Source organism: Vitis riparia, chromosome 7 (genome assembly GCF_004353265.1).
Source record: "Vitis riparia cultivar Riparia Gloire de Montpellier isolate 1030 chromosome 7, EGFV_Vit.rip_1.0, whole genome shotgun sequence".
NCBI classification, from domain to species: Eukaryota; Viridiplantae; Streptophyta; class Magnoliopsida; order Vitales; family Vitaceae; genus Vitis; species Vitis riparia.
In genome coordinates this window covers 22,333,734-22,355,559 of record NC_048437.1, presented here as the reverse complement: position 1 = coordinate 22,355,559, position 21,826 = coordinate 22,333,734, and the positions used below count along the sequence as shown (strand labels likewise).

The window sequence follows — 21,826 nt, the reverse complement described above, 5'->3', positions numbered from 1 at the left end:
CTTCCAATGAGGAGATAATGAACCTTGGTAGGCTGCATATGAAGAGTCGTTTGATAGGAATTATAGAAAACACTTTTAATATTTTTAATACTTGAAAATTTTTATCATTCAAGTATTAAAAATATTAAAATTTTTTTTGATGGGACTCAACTAATATGTTCAAGAAAAGAAAAAAATAGAAAGTAAATACTAAAATGAAGATAGAAAATTAAAATTAGATAACGCATTTTGGAACCAAACACAATATCATTATTAAAATTAATTTTCTAACATTAAATGATTGATTAATTTTAATTAATCTATTAACATAATCAAATATTATTTATTTTATTTATTTATGATAATTAAATCAAATCTTTATAATCACTAATTACATTTTCGAGCAACTTATATCACATTCCAATTAATTTTTAATGCAAAAATAATTATAAAAAGGGATTTTAATATTTGCATTAAAAAAATTCATTTAATGACATATATTTAAAGAATATAATACTACAAAACATTACTAATTATTAGAAACCATTAATTAAAATTAATTTTCAAATATTAAATAACTTGATAACTAGAGTTGCTATAATAAATTTTATTTTAAATAATTTAATTTTTCATAAATTTTATATTTTAGAATATTTCCAAAAAAAAATTGCTTGTAGGGGAGGGAAAAAAAAATAATGATAATAAATATATAGTATATGGTATATATACAGTGTGAAAAAATTAAATCCATTTCCTTCAGAGTAAAAGGATGATATCAGTGGCAGCGCTACCCAGTGCCACATGCAAGAGCTTCTCCATCATCACCTCATCAGCTTCCTCGACAAGGTCCTTGTCCTTACTTCCATTTCTTCTTTTTTAAATTATCTTCCCTTCAATTTTCAATTACATATACATACAAACACGGAGAGAAGAAGGAATCTGATTGCAGCAAAATTTTGGAGAGAATTTCAGGACCAAAATGTCATCTTTGTCCATTCCTCCTCTTTCGGATAATCTGACCGTGGTGGGTTCTTCCCCCTCCCTCTCTCCTTCCATTTGCGCACGTTAGCAAAAACGGCGCATGTTAGTTGTGTATCTGTGTGCGTGTCTGTTTTTCTTTTTTTTTTTCTTTTTTTTTTTTGTGATTTATTGATGGATTCATATATGAAGTGGAAGCGTATGTTAGCGCAGCTAGGTTGCGGCGCTGCGGTGGTGGATTTGTTGGCGGCTGTGGCTGCCTACCCCAAGCCCGACGATAAAATCAGGACCACCAGCTTGAAGGTGCGTTTCTATGGATTTTGGTTATTGGTTTGTGCTATTGTGCACTCCTGTGGCGTAGCGTATGTAAAAATCTGTCTTCTGGAGTTTAATTTCAGAACATGAATTCAATTTGATGATGATTGCTTACTGTATTGGACTTCAAAACTTAACGGTTTTGCGATGAATTTGACTCAGTGAGTTGACTCGTTGCCTTGGATGAGTGGTGAATATAATTTAACCTCTATAGTTTTTGGAAAATTGGCAATGTAATTGAGCTTCTGGGGAAGTTCTTAGCTTGTAATGAGCAAATCTGTTCAATAAACTGAATTTTATTATGGCAAGTGGATTGGTTCAGTCAATTTTGATTCTAATGAGTCACTGAATCATTTAAAAGGAAAAAAAAAATGTAATTCAGGTGGATCACAAGATCTCTTAACTTAATATGGGTGGTGAATTTTTTCTAGTTAACTCGGCTTTTTTTTATTAGAACCATTTTCTTCGTTCATACCGGCAATTGGAATTACTTTCAACTAGTTATGTTTCAGTTCAGGAAAACCCATGTATTCTTTATGCTAATAACTATAATATTATCTAAAAGGATAGATCTTTATAATTAATTTCTTTAAAGAGATCATAATCTTGCTCCAATATGCTTGTTTCTTAGGTTCAAGGAGGTGGGAATGCGGCGAATGCTTTAACTTGTGCGGCTCGTTTGGGCTTAAAACCTAGACTGATTTCCAAGGTCTTTAAGTTATATTGTTACATATTCTTGTTCAGCATGCTCGATTTCCAAATTTCATTTAATCAGGATATATGGAAGTTGAGACTTGGGTGTGGTGTCTGGAATTTTTAAATGTGCACATGTTTTGTGATCATTAGGTTGCAGATGATGCTCAGGGCAGAAGTATATTGGAGGAGCTACAAGCTGATGGTGTTGATACTTCCTTTTTCGTGGTAAGCTTCACATATTTGTGTTGATAGTCTCTATACAATATGTATTTATGTGATTATGAATTTTTTAGCTCACATTAGTACTAAAATAAGTAGTACTTAAAGTTGTATGGCAAGTATTCTTGTGTTTTTGGTCTTGAAGCTGCACTGGAAAAAAGTTAATTGAATAATGGTAGATAAATTTTGAAGCCTTAAGGGCGAAGCATGTGCTCTAAAGGAACTAAAAAAAATAAATTGTCATCATCAGAATACCATAGCTACAGCTTAGTTTGGATGCGCAGAGGAACAGAGGTTGTCATAGTTTTTCAGTTGTGGGATAACATTGCCTTTCCTTTCCCCCTTTTAAATTTTTCTGTAAAGTAAATCTGGCTTGAATCCCACAATCCTCATCATCCCCATCCAACTTCTTTGAAGTTGTTTACTTCAAGGTGTATTTCTAATTCATAATTTTCTAGAACTTGACAAATCTGCTCCCTCCTTTAAGGTCTTCTCTAGGTTCTTGCCCTCAGCCTCAAACCCATTTCAAGAGTTTCTCCTTAAAGTGCAAAGAAGCCCAGTTTGCTGTGATGCCCTGTGACAACCACACCAACCCTGAAATGCTTTTGCTGTGATGCACCATATAAATTGCATATTGCTATGCTATTTGAGCCCTTGGGTTTATGGTTTAGGGTGGCTCAAGTGTTAAAGGTTGGGAAGGGCTTGTGGGAAGTTCAAGGTTTCCCCTAATGGGAAAAAAAATTTACCCATAAAAATAAAATAAAATATAGTGTCATACTATCCAAAACTTTGAATATTAATAACACATGTTCATTTTTGCTTATTGTTTTTGTCTAATGTTGCTTCTGCACATTTACAATTATTTTCTTAAATTTATTAATCTTCATTACGGCATGACTGGTAGCATTCCTTTGCAATTTTGCATGATGTCCTCAGTGTATTTTTAACTTGGTCTATCTTGGTTTTAGGTTTCCAAGGAGGGAAATTCACCGTTCACTTATATCATTGTCGACAACCAAACGTGAGGGTTTTTCCTTTTACCCCCCCACCCGCCTCTCACCTGGAATGTCTTATATGAATAATTTAGTATTGTTTCTGAATGGATGTTTTAGAAGAATATTGGTTGCTGAAGGGATTTGAGGTTTATTATTTTCATTTTCCTCAAATGTAGGGAAGTTCTCATACTATATGTTCTCTCTCTCTATGCCTCTATCTAATGTGTGTGTGCGTGTGCACGTGTGCACGTGTGCAATAGGAAATACACTGCTTTTTTTGACAATGTCAAATTACCACATGATTCAAGGTGTAGAATAAATGACATGTTCATGGAAACAATCATATTATGACAAGTTTAAAGAATAACCTTGTGTTAAGAGGTTTGAGGATTGTGCTACAACAAAATTTTCCAATGTCAGTGGTTAATGCTGATATAATACTTATGAATTAGTTCAATATTGATGATAATCCAAAAAAAGTTTGCCTGTAGTTAAAAAAAAACAGGGTTGATGGTATATTTTGTACATATATTTTTTTTCTTTTTTAATTTCCTCTATTTATTTTATTCTCCATTTGACTTTTCCCAAATACTTTGGCTATATTTGGTTCCTGAAAAATTTGAAGGAAAATACAAAGGAAAGAAAATAGAGGAACAATAGAAGGATAGAAAAAGTGAAGAAAAAATAAAAAATAGATTTAAAATTAATAAATTATTTTTATTTGCTACTTCAAACTCATTTTACTTATTTTAACTCTTCGATATAAAGATGAAATAATTTGAAAATGCATAAATTTATAATTAATTTTAATTATATTTTATTTTCTTTGGTATTTTCCCTGTTATAATAAAATATGAGAAAATTATTTTCGTAAGTTTTTTTTTTCTTTCCTTAATACTTTCAAGGAACCAAACATAACCTTTAGGTATACCCATTTTTTCTCAGTGTGAAATCTTGAGGTTTATTTGTATGCAAAATATAACATATGCTTTTTCTCTTTGGGCAACTTTATAGCTTGCAAGTGTATTAGAATGTAGATGGTGCCTACAATGCTCTTCCTTTGCTTCCATTTAGTTCCACTGATTCAATGCATGCTTTTGGGAAAGTGCAATTCTTGGGAATGCTTTAAGATCAATTAATTTTGATTTTTAGCTACAATATTCTATTTTTATCCAACTTTGTACATTATCTTTAGAGACTTATGATTGAAAGCAATATCTAAATGTCAATAAGTATGTTTTGAAGTTTCATTTCCACTAGAATTTTTTACTGATTTGCAGGAAAACACGTACTTGTGTCCACACCCCAGGGTATCCTCCCATGAGACCAGAAGAGCTTTCTGAGTCGAGTTTGTCATCTGCATTAGATGGAACTAGACTTTTCTATTCTGATGTAAGATTACATGAAACTGCTTTAGTTGTTGCTGAAGAGGTAATTTTCATATTACTCTTCTAGTAATTTGGGTGGTTTACTCCTTGCATTGAACCTTTTTTAATTCCATACTCAAGTTAGGAGTGATTATTTCGCCAATAAGTAGCAAACAGGAATAATAATAAAAGAATTATCTCATTATCTTCTGATGGGAGAGTAACAACTTAAGGTGGGTGGTTAATCAGTAATGATCCATAATGGTTTTTGTTTCCTGGATTGATGTGTTCAATGAGTTGAACCATGTTCATAGAGCTTGTTACCACTCACTATTCACACACAAGTGGGGAGAGTCAAACAAATAACATAGAAAAATAAGAAACAAGTAGACAGAATGGTTCAGATTTAAGAGGCAAAGACCTTCATCAGCCAAAAGCTAAAATAACATGTAAAACTACTATTTATCCAAAAAGTTTTAAGTTGCCAGGGAATGAGCCAATATTGAGCTAAGAGGGCATTTTCTTTTTCATAAGGTTGTGGACCATTTAAGACAATACAACTTTACTTCTGTCAAGAGCATGTCATCAACAGCAAGTTTATCTTTTGATGCCCCTTACTGCACTTGAAGTTCTGAAATTTAAATATCACATAACTTATGTCTCTAGGAGAATTATTGCTAATTTCACTGTTCATGAATCTAACGAAATACATTGATGTAAAAAAAATAAAATAAAATAATTTCACCATTGGATTGTTTTTTACTATTGTTATTATTATTATTTTTTTTATTTCATCGTATTCCTTCATTTGCTGTTGTATGGGATGTTTGTTCATCTATTATTACTGGAACATGCATGCATTAATGGGGATTTTCTCCCCTCTTAACTTTTAGTTTCATGAGAAAAAATTACAAAACTTCTTTGATAGGAAATAGAAATAATTTAATAAAGGAAAAGAAAATAAAAACAAGAAAGAGGGACCCTTGAAAGAAATAGGAGACAAGATACGAAAAAATACAGCACCAAGATACTTATAAACCCAAGTTGAAAACCCTCAAAGGTGGGCAATGATTCTCTGTGAAACTGACAGCAAAAGAAGAAGCTCCACTCTTATAAGACCAGCAGCTTCCTTATTAGCCGATTTGAGTACCACAACCTACTTCTTGGAGAAGAGAAGAAATGCCTTAGTGACCATTGAACCTACCCTATGTTAACATTGAGCTTAATGCAGCCTTCTGGAAAAGGAATCCCCTGAATTTTAATATCTGCTTCCTCAAAATGGCTGAATAGACTGCATCCTAATTCAAAGCACTAACTCTGCAAGAACCTGTCCTTTCTTCAGAAATCTTCACATTCCTTTTCTTCCAAATAACCTGAAAGCATTGCACACACACAGTTAAGTCATTTTTCTTCTAGTCCTCTTGTCAATTAGATATTTGATAGTCTAAGAAACTGCTCAATAGACTCCACTAAATGAGCATGTCACATCTATCAGGATTGATTGTTCTATAAGATCTTTCGAACTGGAGCATGTCATTGGCATTGACCTTGTTTTGAGCTGCTAACCAAGCAACAACTACCACTTTTTTGGAGGCTCTATGAGGTCTCTTGATCTTGAACATGTCATTGCCATTAATTGTCTAACATTGTTCCCACTGCTATTGCAATGACTTTTTCTTGTATTCTTATCTAGGACATCTTTCTAATGGTGAGCCTTGGTTGTTAATATACAGATATATACATTATAATGGGGCACATATTTGTTTTCTCAGTTGAGTTAAGAAGTTAGATATGCAGGAACTTTATTGTGAATTGTGAAATCCTCTATACAGTTTGTAACTCAAAATATTATTGTAACTTGTAATTCTTTTTCCTGTTTCAGAAAAGTGGAATAGTTTGGAAAGCTAACAAATTTTATATTGTCCAAATGGTGAAAATTTTTAGTGTAGTGGTGGCATCATAGTTGATTAGAGATGTCATTTCATGATTTTTTGTTTATATGGATTTTATGCATGTATGCATATATGGCTAACCTATTCAATCCAAATTTTTTTGCCTTTCTACTCTCTGTTTTAGCTGACCCTTTGAGTCAAGTGTTCTGGTTCCTGTATGCTTTTCTTCACGTATCCAGTTTTTTGCCCTCACTACATTCATGTTATAAACACATTTTCTTTCAGTTGTATCTTATTCTCTCCTTTATTGTTTTCTTCTTGCTTTACACCAAAAAAGTAAAAGTATTGATAACTGGGTGGTGAACATCATCGACTGGAATCTTCCAGTACAGGCAGCTCGCAAGAATATACCTATTTTAGTTGATGCAGAAAAGAAAAGGGAAGGGTTGGATGATCTTCTGAATTTTTCAGATTATGTTGTATGCTCAGCAAATTTTCCACAAGTAAGATGATTATTTGTTCATAAGCTACTGTTAGTTGTTTATTTTTACTGTAAATTTTTTTTAATAAATCTTAAACTTCCTGAGGATTTTTGTCTTCCCAGTTATGTTATTATCTGATATCTATGATGTCTTGAGTCCTTGTATCTGTCCTCCTCTTTTCCATATTTTTTCATAGCCCAACATTCAAAGATTATTCACTTTGAAATGACAACGTAATCTAATACTCTAGTAGATCTATGCATCCAATTTCCTTTTGTTCAGCTGAATTTTTCACATGCAACCATGTCATCAATCTTAGTCCGGCTATACTTGCTCTATGCATAACACTTGTACAATTAGGTGCACTGGTAGTCGAAGTCTTTACATAAAGAAGTGACAAGTTGATGTTTTTCCTTCAAAAGAGTTCTTGTATATAATATGTATATTATTATATGCAATATATTATAATTAGTATTATGATATACACCATTGTTTTCATAACAGTATCCTCGGTCCAATTATATTCTTATGATTGCAAAGCAGCAGTAATATGATATGTACATACATACATACATACATACTTACATATATATATATATATATATATATATATATATATATATATATATATCAACAAAATTGGTTTTAGATGTTTAGCAAGTTTTTTGCTGTGAGATCTATTTAATTGACTAGTTTGTTTTCTTACTCTTAAACATGGTAAAGCATTTAACCATTTATTGCAAACTTGCAGTTAGTGGGATTGGGAAGCTAATTAATAAGATCATTTTTTGAAGTTTTATTAGCTTTAGGGTGATATTTATCTTCATGCATGTTTAGTACTTAATCTATTGGTGCTTTTATATGCATGATTGATTAAACATTCTTGTCTGTTTCTAACTCTGAAGTGGGGCAATGTGCCAAAGCACCAGTGAAATTTCACCATTTAGAGGTTGGTTCCTTTAAAAAAAAAAAGGTGGCGGCGGTGGGGTTGTGGAGACATCACCTTTTAGAGAGCTTCTCTCCTTTAAAAACCAAAGTAATTTGAACCTTTTATACCTATGAAATTCTTCACAATTTACCTTTTTTTTAATCAGAAACAAAGTAATTTATTGATATGAACTTTTAAGTACTGTTGAGAGAGAGAGAAAGAAGAAAGACCTTAATTCTCATTAATGTAATGATCTATTTACAATTGAGAAATATATATATATACAAGGCTAGGAGTCCTAACTACCATACATGTGTCCTACCATACATGTGTCCTATATTAACAAGGAAAGGTTATATACTCTAAATACATTATATTCAACACTCCCCCTCAAGCTGGAGCATATACGTCATATGCACCAAGCTTGTTACAAATATATTTAATCCTAGGACCTCTGAGAGATTTCGTGAAGATGTCAGCTAGTTGATCATTTGAATTAACAAAACTTGTAGCAACACATCCTGATGCGATCTTCTCTCTAATGAAATGACAGTCAACTTCAATATGTTTGGTCCTTTCATGAAAGACTGGATTGGATGCAATATGTAATGCGGCCTGGTTATCACATATGAGTTTCATCTGTTCATCCTTTCCAAATCTCAACTCTCGAAGAAGATGTCTCAACCATATGAGTTCACATGTTGCCAAAGCCATAGCTCGATACTCGGCTTTAGCGCTAGATCTTGCCACTACATCTTGTTTCTTACTCTTCCAAGATATTAGATTACCTCCAATAAAAACACAGTACCCTGAAGTGGAACGTCTATCTGTGGGTGAGCCAGCCCAATCTGCATCTGTGTAACCAACAACCTGAGTATGACCTTTGTTCTCGTACAACACACCTTGACCTGGTATACTTTTGATATATCGAAGAATGCGGATTACAACATCCCAATGGCTATCACATGGTGACTGTAGGAATTGACTAACAACACTTACAGGAAAAGAAATGTCTGGACGAGTAATGGTAAGATAGTTCAATTTACCTACGAGCCGTCGATATCTCCCGGGGTCTCCTAAAGGCTCCCCCTGTCCTGGTACAAGTTTGACATTCGGATCCATAGGTGTGTCTACCGGTTTACAGTCTAACATACCGGTTTCTTCCAGGATGTCTAAAGCATACTTCCTTTGGGAAAGGACCACAACAGAACTGGATTGAGCTATCTCAATTCCCAAGAAATACTTGAGTTTCCCCAAGTCTTTGGTCTGAAAGTGGGTAAAAAGGTATTGCTTTAGTTTCTGAATACCATCATGATCACTGCCTGTAATGACGATGTCGTCCACATAAACAACCAGATAAATACACTGCCCCAAAGAGTTATGATGATAGAAAACTGAATGGTCTGCTGTACTGCGAAGCATGCCAAACTCTTGAACAACAAAACTAAAACGGCCAAACCATGCTCGAGGAGATTGTTTCAAGCCATATAGAGAACGGCGTAACCTGCATACTAAACCAGACTCCTCCTGAGCAACAAAACCAGGAGGTTGCTCCATATAAACTTCCTCAGCAAGATCACCATGAAGGAAGGCATTTTTAATATCCAATTGATAAAGAGGCCAAGAACACATGGTAGCCATGGAGAGAAGCAGACGGACAGAAGCAATCTTGGCAACAGGAGAGAATGTGTCACCATAATCAGAACCATAAACCTGAGTATAGCCTTTAGCAACTAAGCGGGCCTTAAGGCGATCAACCTGACCATCAGGACCAACCTTAACTGCGTAGACCCAACGACAGCCAACGGTAGATTTATCCAAGGGTAAAACAACAAGATCCCAAGTGCCATTAGAGTGCAGAGCAGCCATTTCATCCACCATTGCCTGTCGCCAGCCTGGATGGGAAAGAGCTTCATGGGTGCTCTTTGGAAGAGAAACAGAGGATATAGCAGAAACAAAAGCAGAATAGGGTGAAGATAAAATCGATGATAACTCAAAAAATTGTAAATAGGATGAGGATTACGAGTAGAGCGAGTATCTTTCCGAACAGCAATGGGTAAGTCATTAAGAGAAGGCAGAGCCGGGGTAGGTGAAGCCGAATGGATAGGAAGTGAGTTAGCAGGTGCCTCAGCAAAAGGGAGAGGAGCAACGACACGAGGGCGACGATGATAAACCTGAAGTGGTCGAGGAGGCATAGCATCAGGTGGGGAGACAATGGGAATAGGCAAGACTTCAGAAACAGGAAGAGACTCAGAAGTGGTGGAAAAGAATGGTGAGTCCTCAAAGAAGGTGACATCAGCGGAGATAAAGTATTGATGAGTCTCAAGGGAATAACAACGATAACCCTTCTGAAGTCTGGAGTATCCCAAGAAGAGACACTTCATGGCTTTGGCGGAAAGTTTGTCCTGTCTAGGAGTGAGAATATGAACAAAGCAAGTACAACCAAAGACACGAGGAGGAAGGAAATAAAGTGGTTGGTCAGGGAAGAGAAGGGAGTGAGGAATCTGATCATGTAAGACAGAGGAGGGCATACGATTAATCAAATAACAAGCGGTAAGAACAGCGTCCCCCCAAAAACGAAAAGGAACATTACTATGGAGGAGGAGAGTACGAGCTGTCTCAACAAGATGTCGATTCTTGCGTTCAGCTACCCCATTTTGTTGAGGAGTATGAGCACAAAAAGACTGATGAAGAATCCCATGATGAGACATAAACGAAGTAAATGGGGTTGAAAAATATTCCCTGGCATTGTCACTGCGTAACACACGAATAGAAATATTGAACTGGGTTTGGATTTCAGCATAAAATTTCTGGAAAATAGAGAATAACTCAGCTCGATTTTTCATTAAAAATAACCAAGTACATCGAGAATAGTCATCAATGAAAGTGACAAAATACTGAAATCCTAAAGTAGACGCAGTCCGACAAGGACCCCAAACATCAGTGTGGACAAGCTCAAAAGAAGACTTTGCCCGATTATTCAAACGCTTTGGGAACGAGACACGAGTATGTTTCCCAAGCTGACATGACTCACACGGAAGCGACGATAAAGTGGAAAAACGAGGGACCATCTTCTGGAACTTGGAGAGACTAGGGTGGCCCAGACGATTGTGAATGAGGAGAGGAGCATCAGTGGAAATGCAAACTGCAGGAGATGAATCCGAGGAGAGGTGATAGAGGCCTTGAGACTCACGTCCTATGCCAATCGTCTTCCCCGTACTCCGGTCCTGCAAGGTCACAAATTTATCAGAAAAGGTAATAGAGCAATTAAGAGTACGAGTGATTTTGCTGATGGAAATAAGATTAAAAGGACATTCAGGAGTATAAAGGATAGAAGTGAGAGGTAGAGAAGGCAGAGGAAGGGCCAAACCAATACCTTTAGCCACAGTTTGAGAACCATTAGCTAAGGTAACAGTAGGTAAAGCAGAGGTAGTAGTAATAGAGGAGAAAAGATCCTTATTACCAGATAAGTGATCAGAAGCTCCAGAATCTAGAATCCAGGGTCCAAGAGAAGATGTGTGGGTAAGGCAGGCAGAGGCATTACCAGGCTGGGCAACAGAGGCAACAGAAGCCTGAGATGCGGAAGAGCTCGGAGGCTGAGGCAGCGGAGAATCAGAGGACTGGGCCACATGGGCAGTGCGAGGAGGTCGTCCATGTAACTGATAGCAACGATCGCGAGTGTGGCCAAGTTTATTGCAATAGGTGCAATGAGGACGTTGACCTCTACCTCGGGTACCACTGCGACCTCCTCGAAAGCTAGTTTGAGAAACTAACACAGAAAAATCGGAAGTGCTATCAAATGGCAAAGTCTGAGTGGAGGAGATACGGAGGAGGCGAGCAAACACATCATCCAAGGACGGAACTGGTGAACTACCAAGAATCTGATCGTGGATAGGCTCAAGATCCGGACGGAGGCCAATAAGAGTAAGAACCATGAAGAACTTGTCAAGCTGTGTTTGTTGAGCCCCAACATCAGGAGTAAGAGGCATCACAGTCAAGAACTCATCCTTAAGAGAGGCAATCTGGCCAATATAAGTAGATAGATCCAAGTCCTGTTGGCTGAGATGGACAATAGCAGAAGCCACCTTATAAAGACGCTGGATATCATTCGTATATAATCCTTTGGCCTGAGTCCAAAATTTAAAACAAGTTTTGTAGGCCCGAAGATGAAGAAGAATCTTGGGATCAACCGATTGCCATAATACACTACATAACTGTGCATCTATCTTCCTCCACTGTACGCGGTCAACCTCAGGGATATCTGCCTCCTGTGTAATCAAGTGATCCTCATATCCTTGACCCATAAACCAAAGTTCAACAGAGGCAGACCAGGAAAGATAATTGTCACTGCCAACCAATTTCTCCGAAGTAATCATAGGAGATCCAGATATAACAGCGGAAAAAATGGAATTTTTAGTAGTCATATCTACTTATCTAGAGAATGAAGTATGTTTGGATCGAAGAGAGCCCTAATACGGCTTCAGATTGCAGCGTGGCACCACCGAAAGGTAGAAGAACACTTCCCAAGGCACGTGCAGGGATTGGGGTGGAGAAAAAGTAGTTGGAGCTTCGCCGGAAAGACTGTTTGGAGGGCCGACGGAGACAAAAATCCCCAAAAGAGGTACGTGCAGGGCTCGGATGGGAGAACTAGGGAGGTAGGGAGGCTGGTCGGCGTCAGGCGAAGCTGGAGGAGGAGGCGCGTCGCCGGAAAAGGCCTCACGCGCCCTCACGCGCCGGCGCGTGAGATGCAGCCGCCGGTCGGAAAATTGCGCGTGGACGGCGTGTGGAGGCTCTTTTGGTGCTGGTGCCTTCACAAAAGTTGGAGATCTCCTCTAGGCGCTCCGTCTGGTATGGTCGGTGTCGGAAAAATACGTCGCCGGAAGTCCGCCGGAAAATTTCACCGGAAAATTTCGCCGGCGGTGAGTGGTTTTTGTCGACGATCTGACTGACCGGAAAGTATTGGGAGATGGGGAAGGTGACCGGAATGAAACACGGTCACCGGAAGGTTTCTCGGAGTTGATGACACGGGAAACAGGAAAGAATTAGGTTTTCTTCCTTGGCTCTGATACCATGTTGACAGAGAGAGAAAGAAGAAAGACCTTAATTCTCATTAATGTAATGATCTACTTACAATTGAGAAATATATATATATACAAGGCTAGGAGTTCTAACTACCATACATGTGTCCTACCATACATGTGTCCTATATTAACAAGGAAAGGTTATATACTATAAATACATTATATTCAACAAGTACAAAGGCAGGAGAAGAAATCCCAAAATTCACCATATTGTACATTAGCTAATTTCACGCAAAGCTCAATATTATTGTTAAATTTTTTACCGTCATAGAATAATTGCAGAATCTAATCATGCTACAAAGTTTTGACAATATCTTAGTATGTCTCAAGCTACAAACAGCATTTCAACGATGAAGCAAATTCTTCTCTAATCTCACAAATCAAGGGCATAATGCTTCACATACTTATATCCCCACTTTATGTTTGCCCAACCTATATGGTTGCCCTATCATAAACAAGGAAGGAGGTAGAAGCTCATGCATTGGTTATAACTGCAAAGACCACCAGCTTGAGACAACCCATCATCCGTCTAATTCCTAAAGATTTCTTATTATTCACATGATTTTAAGAATCCCAATCAACATCTTGTCCATAGGCATTCTCAAAATTCATTCACTTTATGCAATGCTACATTTCTTTTTCATACAATCCTCCACCTCTTTATTGGTTACTACACTGTATCTGAAATTGTAGATAAAGGCTTCTTTTTATACAAGCAATAGTCTCATGAATAACATGTCTCAATCTCCTAGCAAGGACTCTTAATGATCTTACAAATACTGGCTACCAAGCTAGCTGGTCTAAACTACTGAGTTGAATTATCTCTCTTTTTAGGGGGATGGGAGCAATGAAAATAGAATAAGTGCTCTAGTTTGTTCTCTCTCTCTCTTTCTTTTTTTTGTTTCAGAGAATTAGTGCTCTAATTCCTTATCTTTTCCAAAGAATCGAGCAAGCACCTTCTTGTGACCCCATTTCACCAAGTCCTAGCATTCATAATTAATAGTTGAAAGTAAAACCATTTTGACCATCTTTATCTCTATGGGTTAATTTCACTCACTTCTCTTAAGGTTTGGGTTAAATATATTTAGCCACCATTAATTTGAAATTTCGTTATATACCTACCTATCGAGTCAAAGGGGAGTTGAGTGAAATTAACCTATGAAAAAGGAAAGGGAGATATTTGACGAAATCTCAAACTAATGGTGGCTGAGTATATTTAGCCCAAACCTCAGAGAAGGGGAGGGAAATTAACTCGTATCTCTGTCCAAGTCAAGATCAGCATCCACAATTTGCTCCTTTGAAAGGTCTTTGTAGCCAAGAGGCACTGCTTCCTCTATTGAACTTCAGCCACTCCCTTCCTTCCTCAGACTCACATCATTGGTTGAATACTACCTGGAGAGTTGTCAGACAACCTCGACAGATATCCTATCAGCACCCTTTGTAATATTTTTCGACTTCAACTAAATCTTTTTCCATAATCCCATGAAAGAGCTTAGGGTTATAGTCTCTCAAGCATTCTAATGTCAATTTCTTACTTTGGGATTGGGTTTGGGTAGGGATAGGTGTTTCATCCCATTGTACTCTTTCTCCCTCTTTGTGTTCCCTGTATACATTCTGTATACTTGAGTTGTGCCCCATTTTGTTGGGTGCTCTTTTAATATATTCTATTTGGTCTTTCAAAAGAAAAATGTAAAAGTCTAAGTGCTATAATGCAATAGTTGGAATATGGTTTGCAAGACAATGATTTTTTTCACCATCTTTATGAATTTCATTCCATGAATATGTTGACAATGGCATACTGAAATTAGATATTCTTATTCTGGTCTTGGTGTCTGTATCTGTTGAAAATTTCTGGATTTGGTCTCTGGTTGGGTTGCACTTTGAATCACCATAGGAAAGTGAATTGAGGAAAATTACAAATTGCCCATGCAAGCACACATTCTCATATGCTGGGAACAGGTGGTGAAAGCAAATAAACAATTGACATGGAAGGGAAAAAAATCAGATTGGGAAACTGATTTAGGGAACTAATGGTGCAGTCTCCTTGATTAATATTGATACATGAATTAACAACATGGTTAACCCAAAATGAAATTCAAGAGTTTAATCATGCTCATGTAACATTTTGCTGTGAAGCAAGAAAATGCATGGGCTGGGTAAATTTTGATAAAAAGCTTGGTTTATGTTTGTTCCTACTTTTTTCAGCCATATCCAGACAATTTATAAAGGAACTGTCACTTATTAAAATGTGCCCTAGGAAACACATTTCTGGAATTTTCTGCTTTTTATATCACCTCTATATATCTCTATACATATAATGTTTGGTCATGCTTTGAAGTTATTGAGTTGACATATCTGATTTTGACTTTGTTTGATTCTTCCATTAAATTGAAATGGGTCTTCTGCATCTGTACATCCATGTAATACTGTTTAGCTCTAGTTTCTTTGGTAATTTATATGGTATGCACCTGTGTATGACTTTGTTTGATTCTTCCATTAGATTGAAATGGATCTTCTAATACTCTGGTCTTCTTCATTTGTACATCCACATAACACTGTTTAGCCCTAATTTCTTTGGTAATTTATATAGTATGTACCTGTGTATTTCTGGTGTGACAGGAATGGACAGAAGCCCCATCCATTGCAAGTGCACTTGTTTCCATGCTTTTGAGATTGCCAAAGCTTAAATTTGTGATTGTGACCTTGGGTGAAGATGGATGCATAATGCTTGAGAGAAGTTTAAATGGTGAGTATACAATGTACTGTTTTTGATTGGTAAGGATCTCTGCCAGTGAAGGTTCAGATAGTGTGGATTTGAGGTGGATGGTTACCTTTTTATTTTCTTTAAACCTAATGGCTTTGTTGGAACTCTTCCTCAAATAGAGAGTCCTGCGACGGAAGAAAGGGATATAGACAGCCTAGTAGAATCACTGAAGCAAAGGAAGCACAATGACATAGCTATCCCAACATGTGTTTCATCGGTAATATTCTTTCTTTAGTGCCTTATTCGGTCCACTGCAAGGGTGGGCTGCAGTTATCACCAATTAATATCATTAAGGTGTTAATATAATAGAGGAAGCTAATCTATGCTTGAGTCATAAGTAAACTTGATAGGTATCGCTTATCACATGTTGCATGTTCTACCTTCCCAAGGAACACAATCTCATATGCATAACTTTTGTAAGATCAAGCTAATCTTAGCCTTGGAAGTTTATTTGGGTGCAAGAATCAGGTCAGATATGCATGTCATTTGTCTTTCAGCAGCAACATGCAAAAGCAAGCTTGCCAGTGCATCAAGCACAGGCTGAAGTCATCCTAATGATGTTTACTAAATAAATTTTTTTTTCTTTACTGTTCTGTTGACGTAATTGCCTCTGTAACCAAAACTCTTGTTGGGGAAAGAACAGGTAGAGAACTCTTCTACCAAACTGAATATTGGTTGAAATCAGAACTAATTTGTTCAGAACCATTCTCAATGAGTGCTGAAATGCAATTTGCTGCTATTCTCTCAATTAACATTTTTCAAGCTCTAGAAGTTGGGTTATTAAATGAACATGACAGGGTTAGAAATCAAACATTTCGTTAAAAATAGAAGTGGGTCTATTTGATCACCTCTAAACTCGCTATTCCAATGGAGTTTTCCATTTGTTGGTTCCCCGTTGTGAATGCTGAAATGAAGGAGAGAGATAATAGGTTTTATTTATTTATTTATTTATTATTATTATTATTATTTATGCATCTTTTCCACTTCAATCCTCCCAGTCAGTTACAAAAGTGAGAGCAAATGGGATAGGGACAGTGAATGCAAGGCTGTTTGTGGGAACAGCTGAAAAGATACCACCCTCAGAAGTTATTGATACAACTGGTGCTGGAGATGCATTTATTGGAGCAGTTCTTTACGGTATGTGAAACTGTTCAACCTATTATGTCCTTGTCTGTTACCTCTGTGGGTGTGCATTGCTCTTTACGATTTCTCCTGGAGCTTCTGCTTTTCCATGCTTTTGACCTGCCATATATTATTGACATATACCACCAAGAGGTACCTCATTGTCCACCAGAAATTGAAGTGAGCAGCAGGCCATCCTTCCTCCATCAAAATGGATAAGGATGTTATATATGGCATTGATGTTTCAGAATCCTCAACTGCCACGGGCTGTCCAGTTAGGATTGCCAGGAACTTGTAGTCTACTTTTTTTACATCTGATTATACTTATCATATTTCTTGGGCCATAGTTATTACATTTAGAAATATGATCATTCCACAAACTAATCATTAGGGTAACTTTTCTGGTTTAGTTTTGCCAGATGGGGTTGATACTTAGTTTATTCTGTATTTCTTGCAGCTATCTGTACCAACATGCCACCAGAGAAAATGTTGCCATTTGCTGCTCAAGTGGTGAGTAAACTATTTGTCCTATACCAATCAGAAAATAATGTTGTTAATGACCTCTTATGTGCTGATAATTGCAGGCAGCTGCTGGCTGTAGAGCCTTGGGCGCCCGGACTGGTCTCCCACACCGCACCGATCCTAGATTGGCATCCTTTTTACACTAAACTTTCTGTGAGTGTTACTGCTGCAACATCATTTCTGCAACAAATGAGAAAAACATAACATTTTGTTTTTCTTCTTGAAGACACTGAAGAGCAAGGATTTGGCATGTAACAGGGAACAATGTTTAACATTGGCAAAAGAAAAGATATTGTAATGTTTTCCATGTTACAACGTTAATTTTGATGCATATTAAGAAAGAATACTTTTTTGATTGTTTCAAGAAGGTTTTTGCTAGGGTTTAAAGCCACTAGGGGCAACAGTGCCATATGAAAAAAGGAAGTCTCAGAGAATGACCCAGACAAAAGAAAAGTGTTTTTACACTTTAGAATACCAAATGGGCAAGGTAGTTTTTGTCATTTGTGGAGAAGAGGCCAGTGATAGTGAAGCCTCTGGGCATCCATTCAACCAAGCAAAACTCAGAACTTTATGACACAATACTGTAGAATTTTCCATAAAACAGAACTATGCAAAACATCAAATAAATTCCCAATAAATGGCAATACTTCAGAGCATAAACATGCCTGAGTATGCACTCACTAGCAATGGAAAAATATCCATACACTACTCCAATTCCTAAAGCCACATATGACACAAGACCCCACACAAAACAAACATAAAGTAATATCCCCAACTCTAAACATCAGGTTCCCCCCCTTCTCCCACTACATACAAAAGTAATGCATTTCTGTCTCCTGGTTCATAAGAAGCTATCAGCCTTTGTGGGTAACCTTCTAAAGAAACTCAATGCTCTGGATGGCAGCTTGCTTCTGAACTTTGGTGGCCTCAACACATACAGTCCCCACAATGCCACCACAGCCTTGGTGGGCACAAGGTAGAATCCGACCGCCGCAAACAGGCAGAAATTCACAAACAAGAATGTTGCTCTGGGGTCTCGCCAACTTAACAGAGCTTGGAACCTTTCCCCCTGTGAAGCCATGTCTCCAACCACAGTTTGAATCCTCCCAGCCACACTCCTGAGGCGATCATACCTCATTCGAACAATCTCTGCGCTACGACTGGTTGGGAAAGAGTCGAATTCCTCATCCAATTCATCAGGGTATACAGTCTCCGCATGGGAGAGGCGGGTGTCCATGTGGGGTGGTTGGCGGGGCCTGGACCTATACCGCCATATCCCCACAAAAGCCATGTAGAGCAACAGAAGGGGGATAATCAGCTCTGGAAATGAAACCAGCACAAGGAAGATCATCATAAAAATGGTGGAGTAGACCGGCTTGTTCCAATTCCGCATGGACTCCACAAACCGGCCCATGGCAACAAAGCTAGAGAGCACGCTCATGAGCCGGAAGAAATTAGCCTTGCTTCTCCTCATGCTCCACATATGGGAGTCATGATCAAGCATGTACTCAACTACCTCCCTCCCCAGCGGAGGCTCAGCCCTGCTCAGCCTGGATGCCACCACATTCATAGCCTGGTACCTCAAGCTATCCAATTGATTCACAGACAAGGGATGCACATAGTGCATCTTTGGTAGCAATGGCAATGAATAAATGCTGAGCATGTTGCCCATATTGGCACAAGAAAACCGCACTGCTAAGTGAAGCTCCCCCATTTTCTTCACACCCGAGGTGTGCAACATGAGGAGTGGATAAGAGTGAGTATAAACCCGATCGGATTCAAGGGTAGACAACCGAATCCGGACTTTCCCAATACGAGAATCGCGATAACCACCTGCATTGGTGGTGTTCTTATCGACCCGGCTATTATCAAACACCCCAACCGTAATGACAGTACAGGGATCAAACACTTCCCATGTGTACTGCTCATTCCACTTGGGCGACAGGCTATCCACCACCGTCCTAGTCCGAACCCATTTGTGGCCATACTTGGCGACACAGTAGGAATCCGTAGACCCTCCTTTTCCTTCTTTGAGTTTTATGGGAATAAGGCCAGTGGCCCCCAGAATTCCAATTTCAAGCACACCAATGTGGGGCTTCCATAGCTGTTTGGCCGTGGGCCTAACATCACTGCTATACATTGTGGCCTCATCAAGCACATGGTAACCCCCTTCAAGGGATACCCGGAGGTGAATTCTAGAGCCAAACCTGCTCACTATTTTGGGCTCACCGGCGTTGCCAAGATGATTATCAAGGTTAAACCACCGAGAAGTCACAGCTTTATCATCGGTTCGCCTCTCTATTGCGGTCACCGGCAGAAGAACCCTTCCCACAACCTCGTCCCTGCCAGGGGCGACGCGGTCCTCGACCGAGACCAGCAGGTAATCCTCGAATGGCTCTGCAACCACAAACATCAAATCTTCATTCCAATAAGGATTTGACAAACTCCTGCTCGGACTGGCCTGAGCAATTCTAGTTCTGAACACCTGATTTCCAACTTGGGCTTTCACTGAAAGCTCGGGAAACTTCACCATTGAGGCTCCCTTTTCTCCTGGAACGATGTCCTGCGCTTCGATGATCGTAACCCGAAAATACCACAGTTTTGGGGATAGATAGACTTTGGACTTGATGGAGGACAATCCATCGAAATGCACATTGGCCGCCTTCGAGTGCCAGGCCTCGGCGAAGGCCTCGTCGGCCTGAGTTCCGAACCATATGGAGACCATGACCTCCCCTGCTTTCGATTTATCGCCTTTTTTGTCCTCCATTCGATGCCACTGAGACGCCAATTGGCTATCAGGAGGAACCCTTCTGGGAACTTCGTTCAAATCAAACCAAACACGCCCCAAGAACTCATCCTTATCCTTCTCCTTCACGAAAATTTCAGCGATTGATGACTGTATACAGTCCTTTGAAAAGGCGAAGACTTGGCCCCACTCTGGGTTGTTGGCACTCACCCTCTTGGTGATTCCTCTGTAATTTCCGAGCTTCACTTCCGCCATTACTTCACCTCCAGCAGACGCCGAAACATCGCGGCATTTCAGAATCCTGACATACAGATACTGCATTTGCTCCACCAGATCATAGGTCGAACTGGTCTTGTCCCTGTGCAGAAGACCCCCACCCAGGTGTGGGCTCGTTTCTTTCAGCGAGAACTCGTTGGACCCCCCGGAGAAAACGTTCCTGAGGCCGCCTACGCCGGCCGGAACACCACCGCCAGGGCCGGGAATCGCCGGAGCATGTCCAGTTGTGATAACAACTGGCTTGATATCACCTGGCTTTGGACCCCCTGGCTTTGCATGTTGTTGGGTCTGCTGACTTGGCTTGTTGTTGTTGTCCGGTGCTATCTGTTGTTGTTGCTGCCTTGCCATGGCTGGACCTTGCTGCTGCAACTTCTTGTTCTTCTTTGACGAAGATGACGACGACCCAGACACAGCTGCGTCACCACTGGTCACCTCTTTCACCGCTTCCTTCGTCGAAAGGTAAAACTTCAAGCTAATCTCCCCACGAATGTGAGAAAACAAGCTTCGCTTATCAAGAGTATACAACTGAGCAACCTCCTCCCCCTCCTTGGCAATGCTGGTGCCAGACACTCTGACTTTACCCAGAAAATTTCTGCTATTGCTGGACCTTTTCTCGTTGAAAACATTGATCTCAATGGTCCTATAAGGAAGATCAGCGACGTCCTTGACGTGAAAAACGAGCTTTTCGCTCCAAACGGGGTTGAGGTCCTTGTACTTGACTTGGGTCCTGAGCCTCTGGTTCTCAAACTCCACCTCCACAAAGGGAGAACACGAGCCTTCACCATCCTTGGGCATCAAGTTGTGGGCTGCAACCACTTCCACCACAAGCTTTTCTTTGTTGCTGTTGGCGTCGTCCATGGCTGCTGCTGTCGACTGTTGCTTAACAGAGAAGAAGAAAAGGAGAGAGATAAAACGGATGAGAGAAGCGTGAATAGAGAGAGAAAGAGAGAGATGAAGACAAAATGGGTGGCTCAAGAGATGGCGAAGAAACCACAAGAGCCTGCAGCAGATATACAAATATAGAGAGAGAAAGCTAGAGATAGAAACCACTGATATGGATTGAGTTGAAAGAAGAAGAAGAAGAAAGACCTTTCTTTATGGCTCCCACTCTTTTCCTTGGCGCGTGTCATAGCACCTCACCAACCATCTTCATATATTTTTCTTTTTCATAATTTCTAATTATAATTTTTTGTTACCAAAATTATTTTTTCCATTTACTTTTTGAAATATACAAAATATTTAAAAAAAACCCATATGCATTTTATTGAATTTTCCTAAATGATGTGTAGATGCTGTGTTGTAAAGGAAGATAAGATGACTTATTTTATGATTAATTATAAGATGTATTTTAAAATGGGTAGCATTTAATTTAAAATTTGAGGTGAAATAAAATTTATAATTTGCACATTTTTAATGAATTTAAAACTAAGGGTCTATTTTATAATTATTTTCTAAAACGGTTCT

General features: G+C 38.6%; 2 protein-coding genes across 3 annotated transcripts; one reads left to right on the top strand and one right to left on the bottom strand.

Moving 5' to 3' along the window:
* The first annotated feature begins 724 nt into the window (after positions 1-724).
* Positions 725-17,704, top strand: LOC117918554 (ketohexokinase-like). Of its 2 annotated transcripts, XM_034835288.1 has the most exons (13): positions 725-825; positions 952-1,003; positions 1,171-1,260; positions 1,904-1,981; positions 2,119-2,193; positions 3,156-3,208; positions 4,463-4,613; positions 6,834-6,944; positions 15,552-15,678; positions 15,816-15,913; positions 16,695-16,833; positions 17,276-17,328; positions 17,403-17,704. In XM_034835288.1, the coding sequence occupies exons 1-13, from the start codon at positions 749-751 to the stop codon at positions 17,484-17,486; spliced, it is 1,188 nt and encodes a 395-aa protein (XP_034691179.1). In that variant the 5' UTR covers positions 725-748; the 3' UTR covers positions 17,487-17,704. The 2 variants fall into 2 exon arrangements, with proteins under 2 accessions (XP_034691179.1, XP_034691180.1); XM_034835289.1 differs by lacking the exon at positions 952-1,003 and having other exon boundaries at positions 743-825.
* Positions 17,705-17,907: 203 nt separating this feature from the next.
* On the bottom strand, positions 17,908-21,383 carry LOC117918553 (FT-interacting protein 4). The gene has a single exon (XM_034835287.1). It carries the CDS (start codon positions 21,218-21,220, stop codon positions 18,182-18,184), a length of 3,039 nt encoding a protein of 1,012 aa, XP_034691178.1. The 5' UTR covers positions 21,221-21,383; the 3' UTR covers positions 17,908-18,181.
* Between the last annotated feature and the right edge of the window lie 443 nt (positions 21,384-21,826).

Coding starts and splice junctions, on each gene's coding strand:
- LOC117918554 (XM_034835288.1), top strand. CDS start 749: ATGATATCAGTGGCAGCGCTACCCAGTGCCACATGCAAGAGCTTCTCC. Junction 1,261..1,903: donor TCAGGACCACCAGCTTGAAG/GTGCGTTTCTAT, acceptor CTTGTTTCTTAG/GTTCAAGGAGGTGGGAATGC. Junction 15,914..16,694: donor TCCCAACATGTGTTTCATCG/GTAATATTCTTT, acceptor CAATCCTCCCAG/TCAGTTACAAAAGTGAGAGC.
- LOC117918553 (XM_034835287.1), bottom strand. CDS start 21,220: ATGGACGACGCCAACAGCAACAAAGAAAAGCTTGTGGTGGAAGTGGTT.